At 33.3% G+C, this 9,615-nt stretch overlaps 1 protein-coding gene across 3 annotated transcripts; it reads right to left on the bottom strand.

Annotated features, from left to right (window-relative positions):
- Positions 1–2,124: 2,124 nt before the first annotated feature.
- LOC106665150 (protein scarlet-like) lies at positions 2,125–8,444 on the bottom strand. 3 transcript variants are annotated; one of them, XM_024228013.1, is made up of 15 exons: positions 8,341–8,444; positions 5,525–5,677; positions 5,416–5,464; positions 4,997–5,046; positions 4,792–4,925; positions 4,333–4,485; positions 4,021–4,262; positions 3,734–3,962; positions 3,645–3,676; positions 3,477–3,582; positions 3,190–3,414; positions 2,980–3,115; positions 2,815–2,920; positions 2,638–2,738; positions 2,386–2,567 (listed from the first exon to the last, which is right to left on the bottom strand). In XM_024228013.1, the coding sequence occupies exons 2-15, from the start codon at positions 5,667–5,669 to the stop codon at positions 2,386–2,388; spliced, it is 1,890 nt and encodes a 629-aa protein (XP_024083781.1). In that variant the 5' UTR covers positions 5,670–5,677; positions 8,341–8,444. The 3 variants fall into 3 exon arrangements, with proteins under 3 accessions (XP_024083780.1, XP_024083781.1, XP_014246856.1); XM_014391370.2 differs by lacking the exon at positions 8,341–8,444 and adding an exon at positions 6,117–6,228; XM_024228012.1 differs by lacking the exon at positions 8,341–8,444 and having other exon boundaries at positions 2,125–2,567; positions 5,525–6,007.
- Positions 8,445–9,615: the final 1,171 nt, after the last annotated feature.

Below are 9,615 nucleotides of genomic sequence, written 5' to 3'. Positions count from 1 at the left end.
ATTATCACACTCCTGATCGAGTGTACAGTTGTTCATTGCTAGGAAAAGGTGAAAGTCAGATGGGGCCAGGTCTGGAGAGTACTACCACCCACACATACTTAAAACAGTCATGCTAATAAATACATTCACTCAATAAGGGATAACGATGCATGAAAGAGCATTTCATATTGACCATATGCATTTATTCTTTAGATATCCAAACAATTTCTCGCTGCGATCACTGCTGTATTTCAGAATTTCTGTGGGACTCATGGATAGGTAACACCTTGTCCTGTGCGGCGCTAATGGAATCAATGGAAATTAGGTTATAAAATTTGGCATAATCAAGAAATGAAATTTTATTAAGTACAAAATTTTCATACATGAGACAAATCTTAACGAATCTATTAAAGCACCATGTATTTAACATTAACAAAACTAACCAATTTTGAATGCATGTGCATTTTGAAGAACATGAAATATATAAAATAATGATTTTGCTTAAATTAACAATTTAAAAAATTATTTATTGACTTAAAAATCTTAATATAGTTTTTGGTCAATGAAAGCACCATGCTCCTTGGCCTAAAACATTTTTACATTGCACTTCGAATTTTCAGAAAAAATAACAATAAGTTGTCAGTGTTAAATTTTCCCTTTTTTGTTCACGTGTTTTGTGAGTTAGTTCTTTAGTAAAAAAGCATAGTTGTGTGGGTGCAGCTATGATTGAAGTAGTTAAATGTGGAATGTCATGAAGTAAGTAGTAAAGATTGTATATTATAAAGTATTATATTGAGGCCTATTGAACAAGTAGATCTCTGATCATCCATCCTGTACTTATTCTCACGGTTTTTATCTCAGACTTAGTTCAGCATTTAACCACATTCATTGGTTAGACTGAGGTATGTTGTTCTTTATAAAAAGACACAATTGACAAAATAACGTATATTGAGGATCTAGGTAGCAAGATGAAAAAAAAAAAAAAAAAAGAGCAGGAGTATTTGGTCGCAAAACCAAATATTCAGAGTCCATGGGCAAGTACACCAGTGTCTTTCAAGCCAAAATCCATGCAATTGAGAGATGTAATTAATTAAATTTAAAAGCAAAAACAAAGCTATCATGTTCAGTCAAGAGCAATCAGAGCATTAAGCTCAAACATCAGATGCTTTGCAAAACCAAATTAGACAGGTTAGGTGAAAATACAAAATCAAACTCTAGTGAGTCCCAGGATAGGCAACAGTAGAGGAGCAAAGAAGCTGAGGCACTTACTAGGAAACGGTCTGCTACTCTGCTGATAGGTCCCGAACCCTTTTGTGTTATAGGGATCGACCATCTTGGGAAAAATAATACATGGTGCAAGTGAGGATGCCATTCACTCAACATAAAACAAACCAAAATCCTCCTGACAAGATTTGAAAGGAAGAAACCACAGAATGCATCAAAGGAAGCAAGATATGACTCTGAATCCTAATAGGATTCTTAACGGGGCTTGTGAAGAAGATTTGCCTTAACCAACATAGTAGTGCAGATTCTGCGAAGAAGCAAAAGAGACTCCAATGGACTTATTGACAAATTGCGGTGCTATACTTATCTGCAGGAGATACTTTGGGACAAATAACAAAACCGTGGAAGAAATGCCATCACTAAAATTGGGACTAAAATCAAATTCCTTGATGGATTGGGACTCACTGGAACCTGTAAGTACTGAACAAGAGAGCAATTGTTCTCAAGGTTGAAGTATACTAAATTCCTCTAAATCTACACTACATCAAATATTGTAAGGGCAAACTACTTACAATGCTGAAACAAGTCTAACAGACAAAAGCAATGGCTGACAATGGAAGACAGAATGATTGAAGACGATCAACCTATAAAAGATAGTATGGTTAGAAAAATGGGAATATTTCAAGAAACCTATTTTATCAACAAATAAAAAAATCAGTGAAATCAGAAAATGAAATTGTGTCAAATAACAATAATTCATAAAAAAAGAGAAATTTTGAATTTGAGGTTTAATTTTTTTGTACTTGTCTTGCTTTATTATGTGGCAGCTTTTTCTCATTTAGTTATTATATTTTCAAATTTTATTTTTATAACAAAAGAGATGAAAAAATAAATAATAAATCAACTTTAAAAGCACTGCATCCAGTTTTTTAAAAAAAATTTTACTAGAATGTTATAAATTTCAAAGCATTTTTATATTATTTTATTAATTACTATCCCTTATTGTGGCCCCCCAATAACATAATACTGGCAATAACATTTGCTTATTGAACATATAAAAACTGAGTAAAAAGAAAATTTTCTTACAAAATACAATTGCATAAGTTTTCAATTTGGACGTTATCACCTGAAAATTATTTTTCAATTTTTTGTTAGACATGCTGAAATGAAAAAAATGAAAATTTAGTACGAAGTATTTCTTTTACACTTTTTCCAAATAAATATGAATCCAACAACATGACAACAACAGTATATGGACAAAAGCCCCAACATGTCCATAGTGAAATTAGACTTGCTGTAGCCAAAGTGTTCCAAAACTCCGTTTCCTGAGTTTATACATGGCCTATCTGGTGTCGAAGAACAAGCTGAAAATATAATTAAAAAAAAAGTAATTTTCTAGAAGGTTAATTTTTATATATTTTATATTTCACTTACGTATGTTAAAAATAAACGACCATTGGAGAATGGACAAAGCTTCGATCCCATAGTAAAATATTGAAACGTATTTCACCCATGCAAAATGAAAGGGCACATCACTGAAAATAAAAAAAAAAATAAATAAAAAAATATATATGTATACAGGTTTTCCATATTTTATTAATACTGCTGTACCTGAGAGAAAGGTATATCCCACAGAAAAGAAGTGCCACTTGCTCGTAAGGCACTGAAAACATTGACCCTTTTTCAATATTGTCAAAAACTGATGATATCAAGCATCCTAAAACATAATTAAAATAATTTTTTTCATTGCATTGGCTATTAATTATTACCATTTACCATATGACGTTGCAGCAATTGAGCACATGATGACAGGAATGCAGAAAAGGAAGAAACCCATCAAACCGCCGAATAAACCCGGTATGCAAAAAGTAATGATTGAAAAAAATGCAGGTTCAATTACAGCCCTTGGAAGCTAAGCATAAAAAAAAATTAAAATTAATTTTTAATAGTAAAATAATGTACAAAGTAAATAAACAATTATTTTACAAGCATTATAAGTTTTGATATATAATAAGGCCCAGGGGAATAAATTCCATTTCCAACTTCTCTCATCATTACTGCCAATTCAGCAGGAAAAGTATGAACTACGCTGTAAGTAAAAGTGAATGTTGTTTCCACTATAACAAGGTAGAGGAATCCTTGAATATTCTGAATTCCTTCTTGGTCTACGTTAATCTCTGTGTAAGGTGTCGATATAACTAATGCCATTAGCTAAAAAATAAATTCCCATTTGATCTAGCGTCTTATTTCTTCAGAAACAAATTATTTTATACCAGGTATAAAGCAAATCGTAAAATATGCTGTTGTGGTTTTCTGATCAGTTCTAACGACGCTCTCCAAAGTAGCCATGAAAGTTGAGTGCTGTGTTTAGGCCTCTTCCTATCAGACAAATGAGTTAGGATTTTTAAATAAAAAATGTAACATACCCTTTCAATCCATACATTGCTAAGTATTTTCCAAAATCGCTCGAAGGCTAAAAATAATAAAAAGGCATTATATTTAAATCACTAATTTGACGTAAAACTTTTACTTTGCATATTGAATCAGTGAATTTGACTGGCGTTTCAGTTATCATTATTTCTCTCCCATATGACTGTTCGATTTCCAGGTTTTTGAGAAGATTTTCATAATCTTTAGACTCTCTGTAATATCGGCACAATTTGTTGACTCTTATTTGGCTTTCTGCATCATCACCTATTGCTAGTTTTGAGACAAGAAATTCTGCAAAATTGTAGCTTGGAGGGCACACAATCCCGACGCTGGAAAAATATATGATTTAATTTACAATTTATAAAACGAAAAGATATTTTTGCTCACTTTCTCAGGTATTCAGCGGCTTCGGTTACATTACAGTCTAAGGACACTCTTCCGCCTGCGACTAAAAAGTAAATGTGGTCAAACATTTCAAACATGCCGGATGCCGGCTGGTGAATGGTGCAGATTATGGCTTTCCCAGTGGCTGCTATTCTTCTTAATTGTTCGACTATAGAAAAAGCGCTGAAACTGTCCAACCCTGTTGTAGGTTCATCGCAGAACAGAATCGATGGATCAGTCAGAAGCTGAATCAAGTATAAATATCCAATTAATATTTTTAATAAATAATAAATAGAAGCATTTGATAGAATATACCTGTACTGCCATAGAAACGCGTTTTTTCTCTCCTCCTGAGATATTTGAGAGTCTAGAATACTTGATGTCAACTAGACCCATTTCTGAAATCATTGATAAAATTCGTAGTGTTCTTTCCTCATTTGTTAAATGCCTATGTAACTTTAATCTGGCCTAAAAAATAATATATTTTAACCATTGACAGTATAAATTTGGTTGTTCCCAATAATTTTGAGCTGCCTATCTTTGCGGAATGATATGTTAAACGTGTTTCAGGATCTTCATTGTGTGAAAAATGCTGACATGCATCTGACAGACAAGCCCATTGAGAATATTCAGAAAATTTTCAATCAAAATGCAAAATTAGAAGGTGGTAGAAGATAGAATCAACATTAGGTTTACATTCAATGTAATTAATTAAATATGGTCATATTTACATCAGAACTAGCTAAGTTTTAAAATAATATATTTAATATTTACCATAAACTGAAGATGCTCATATACGGTAAGAATTTCAGTAGCTAGATCATGTTGAGCCACAAAACCGGATATTTTCAACATCAACTCTTTATCGATTTTTTTCCCATTAACTAATATTTTCCCTTTGACTCCACCTGAAAGTACAATTGTTTTTATTTAAATGTAATTCATATAGGCCTTGTAATTCATGGGGATTGTAATCTACCGATGAGACGTTGTGAAATAGTGGCTAATAATGTTGTTTTACCAGCACCGCTGAAACAATAAAAAGTCATTTTTGAAAAAATGATATACATAATTAGTAGATTTGTAAAATTTCCTTTTATAGGATACTGTTTTCAATTTTTGTTTGTTTATTTTTATAAATATTCTGAAATATTGTTCAGTGTGGTCTGATAGGTGATGAATCTGTAGCTTGATAATCTCCTACCTTCCTGTCTGGCTATTATTACATTTTAAGTATGTCATTATCTTCAGTCAGGGGTATAAGCAGGGAGAGGCATGTTCATCCCATTTACAAATTGTGCCTGTCTGATTAGACAGAAAAAAACAGCAACAGGAGACAGATTCTACTCAGATTTCACCAAGTGAAATAAAATACTTTTAACTAACACTTCTTTTTACCTTGGACCCATTATGCTCATCAGCTCTCCAGGTTTAGCAATCCCGCTCACTGAAAGTTATCCATTTCAGCTATAAATTGGTTTTTACGTTTTTCTTATACCATAAATACCTTTTCTTAATATTTTACAATCGTAGTATCGGACTTTGAACCAATTACTTTTATCTTCGTCTTTTTTCTCCACCCAGACGGATAAATTGTGCCAGGAGAGGGTAAGCCCTTTCTTCTGTTTATTTTCATTAGCATCTTTACCCATTTTTATAACTGAAATCATCAAAGTAAAAATCAAAAGATCGTTCAACAAATCTAAATAACGTGAACAAAAGTTTGCATTATGTTTTAATTTGAGTATTATTAAATCTCTGTTTCACAAGGCAGGTAATAAAAATATCTATTAACAGTTTTTTTTATAGGCGGGATTTATTTAAAAAAAAATAAACGACACCGATGATGTCGGGCAAAACACAATACACGGCCGGAATTATGTGATGATCTCGTCATGAAGTTGTCCTTTTGGAGCCTTTGATGACAAGACAAAAAGCGGTGTCACTTCTTGGCCGAAGAAGAACCTGGTCGTCAGAACCGAGATTACGCCTAAATTTGAACCCCTCGGAAAATATAATTCTATATACGGTTTTATAATTGATTTGCTGGTACTTATAGATTTATTTTCAAAGGAACCAACGGTAAAACAGACCGATACCTTTTTTCTCAAGAGCGAGGGACAATAGTTTATTAAATAATAAGATTAATGACAAAACATCGCACACACGCACAAATTCATGCCGGCTTTCTCTCAATTCTCACCCACTTCACACACACACACACACACACTCTCTCACTCTCTCTCTCTCTCTCCTCTCCCGCCCACTGCCTCTCTACTCATCTGTTATATCCCTCCCACTTTCTTTCTGTCCATCTTTCTTCTCTCTCTTATTTCCCTCCTACTGGCTCTCATTCTCCATCTCCTAATTGTATTCTCACTTTCACGCTCACGCTCAATCTTCTTACAGTCTCTCTCTCTCCCTCTTTTATTTCCTTCCCACTGTCTCTCTGCCCATCTCTCTCTCTCCTTATCCCTCCCCCACTGTCTCTCAGTCCATCTCTCTTTTTCTCTCTTTTCTCTCTCCCTTTCTGTCCATCTCTCTTATCTCCCTCCCACTGTCTCTCTGTCTATCTCTCTCTCTCCCTCTCTTATCTCCCTCCCACTGTCTCTCGGTCCATCTGTCTTTCTCTCTCTTATCTCCCTCCCACTGGCTCTCATTCTCCTTCTAATTATATTCTCACTTTCACGCTCAATCTTCTTGCAATCTCTCTCTCTCTCTCTCTCTCTCTCTCTCTCTCTCTCTCTCTTTCTTATAACCTTCCCAACGTCTCTCTGTCCACCTGTCTTTCTCGCTCTTTCTTATTTCTCTCCCATTGTCTCTCGGTCCATCTCTCTTTCTCTCTCATATCTCCCTCCCACTGTCTCTCGGTCCATCTCTCTTTCTCTCCCTCCCGCTGGCTCTCATTCTCCTTCTCCTTCTAATTATATTCTCACTTTCACGCTCAATCTCCTTACAATCTCTCTCTCTCTCTTTCTCTCTCTCTCTCTCTCTCTCTCTCTTTTTCTTCTGTCTTTCTCTCTCTCCATCTTTATCTATTATCGATCTAAATTGTCATATATATTTGCCTCGAAAGAAGAACCTTACTTAATAGATATTAAAAAAATAAAATAAAACGTATTAAAGGAAGGCATACACGGTCATCCTCATATCGTATTTAAGCCATAGGTAGTAACTTTTCTCGCGTTCAAGGATGTGACGACAGTAACCAGGTCGCCCTCGGCTGCATTTATTAAAGTTTCCCAAGAAATTAAAATTGTTTAATGAAGTTTTTTCCTAACGTCGATTAACAAAATCATTCGGTTCGATGCAAAGTGACAATATTTATATAACAATTAATAAAGAATACCTGCCAAAATAGTTAGCCAAATGAGAATATTATATTCCATAAATGGTCATGTTCAAATATAAACAATAATATACGTATATACAAGTTTTAATAATTTCCTTTAGAAATGTTCTATTTGATTTATTCTGTATTTTTCATAAAATTATTCAATGAGAATTCTATTATTCAATGAGAAGATATTTAGATTTTTGTGGTGCATCAATGTCATCTCTCTCACTGTCTCTCGGTCCATCTGTCTTTCTCTCTCTTATCTCCCTCCCACTGGCTCTCATTCTCCTTCTAATTATATTCTCAATTTCACGCTCAATCTTCTTACAATCTCTCTCTCTCTCTCTCTCTCTCTCTCTCTCTCTCTCTCTCTTTCGTCCTTTATATTTTATATCTATCGCTCTTGCTATTTCAAGTGTATAAAAATGTTATTACCGAAAAGCTGATACTTCATATATACATATAAGAAAACAACCAACTTTACTGTATCTATCGTTCAATAATGTGGTATTTTTGTTTGTTTTTCCACTGGTGAAGGATTTCATATATGGAAACTAATTGGCAAAAAAAGGAAGTTTTGATTTAAAAATTTAGTTTATAACAAATTGTGAAAAGACCAAAAAATACAGTAATTAATTTTAGAAAAAAATGATAATTAGAAATCATTTAACCATTAAGGTTTTGAAATAAGCGAATATTTTGTCAACAATTATAAACGAAATAAAGATTTACCCCTCTATTTTTATACGTACTTGCTTCAGATGTTGTTGATGTTCATACGTATACACCTGCTGATTTGATTAAACTTAAATTATATTGAATTTTGAGTGGAAAAATAACTAATATTAATTAAATACCCAATAGTTTAAATAATTAATAACCCAACTCAACGGCTATTAAATATTGTGGATAGTTAACTGTACTGAATATATCTTTTTTGTAATTGTAAATACAATTTTTGTAACATTGAAGGAATTGATACTTACAAAATTCTTAATGAATTTCTGCTGAGCAAGGATTGGCAGTGAATTTAATATTGATCTGCCGTACGTTTAATTTTTGTTTACCTGGAGACTTGAACGGGTGTTACGTGAAGGGGTGGTCGGTTGGAACTAGCCTGGTCTTTCAACTTTTGGAATATTTCCGATGGAAGTTATGTAACAAACGTCCTGGGGTGACACCCGTTTCAAAAAGATGAGGATCTAGATTCGAGCTGGTCGTCTACTAAGTGGATTTGTGTTCATTATGAAACTTTAGTTGCTTTTTTTGTTATTAGTTGTTTAATGAATTTGGTTAAAAATTAGCATTTTAATTTTTTCTGACGATGAAAACTGTCGCCGTTTTAAAATAATGAAGCCCTTCATCTTCATCTTCTTGGAATTTGTCTTAGATGGCTTAATTTATTAGTTAATTTCAAGATTTAATGAACGACAGTTCGGAAAAACAGGATTAACAAATGCGAAACTTTAAATTTGACTCAATTATACATAAAACAATATACCTGAATTTGAAAACATTTAAATTGAGACTAAAAACAATAATCTCACATTTTACACTTACTGTTCGTTTTGGAACTATTTTCCGAAACTAATGACTGTCCATGATAGATATAGAGAGATGTTGGCAGGGCAACTTATTATTTTTCAACATCGGTGTGAATTTTGTTATTTGTAAAATATGTAGAACTTAACTTTAAAGTCAACAGTAAAATATCGCAATATCATGAGGGTAGGGTAGGGAATGAAAGTATCAAGTTCGTTCGTAAATTTCTCATTCTTCTTACTATGTCTATGTGTGTACGTCTCTTTCTTTCTCTTTTATCTCTCTCTCTCTCTCTCTCATTCTTTTTATTTTTTATCTAAAGAAATCTATGTTTGTCTCCCTCTCTTTCTTTCAATTTCTTTTTCTATTTCTCCCTTTTTTCTTTCTCTAGCAATCCTTTCTTATCTCTATTTATATGTATCTTTGTATACATCTGTGATATATGTTAGTCACATCTTTCTGTCATGTCTCTGTCTTCGTACTTTCGTTCTATGTCTCGCTTACTATTATGTTATCTCATTGTCCTCTTTACCTCTTTTTTCTTAGTATTTCTTTCTTACTACCTCTTTTTATCACTCGCGCTCGGCCATTCTTTCTTCATTTCCCACCACTGAATTTATCTTTCTTCCTCCACACCTTAATTTTTCCCCCTTTATTTCACTCATTTTTTTTCTCTTGCTTTCTTTTTGACCTTATTTGTTCCTTTCAATTCTCATTCC

Source organism: Cimex lectularius, unplaced genomic scaffold, assembly GCF_000648675.2.
Source record: "Cimex lectularius strain Harlan isolate CLEC.00 unplaced genomic scaffold, Clec_2.1 scaffold172, whole genome shotgun sequence".
In the NCBI taxonomy this organism is placed as follows: Eukaryota; Metazoa; Arthropoda; class Insecta; order Hemiptera; family Cimicidae; genus Cimex; species Cimex lectularius.
This window is presented reverse-complemented; position numbering and strand designations above follow the sequence as displayed.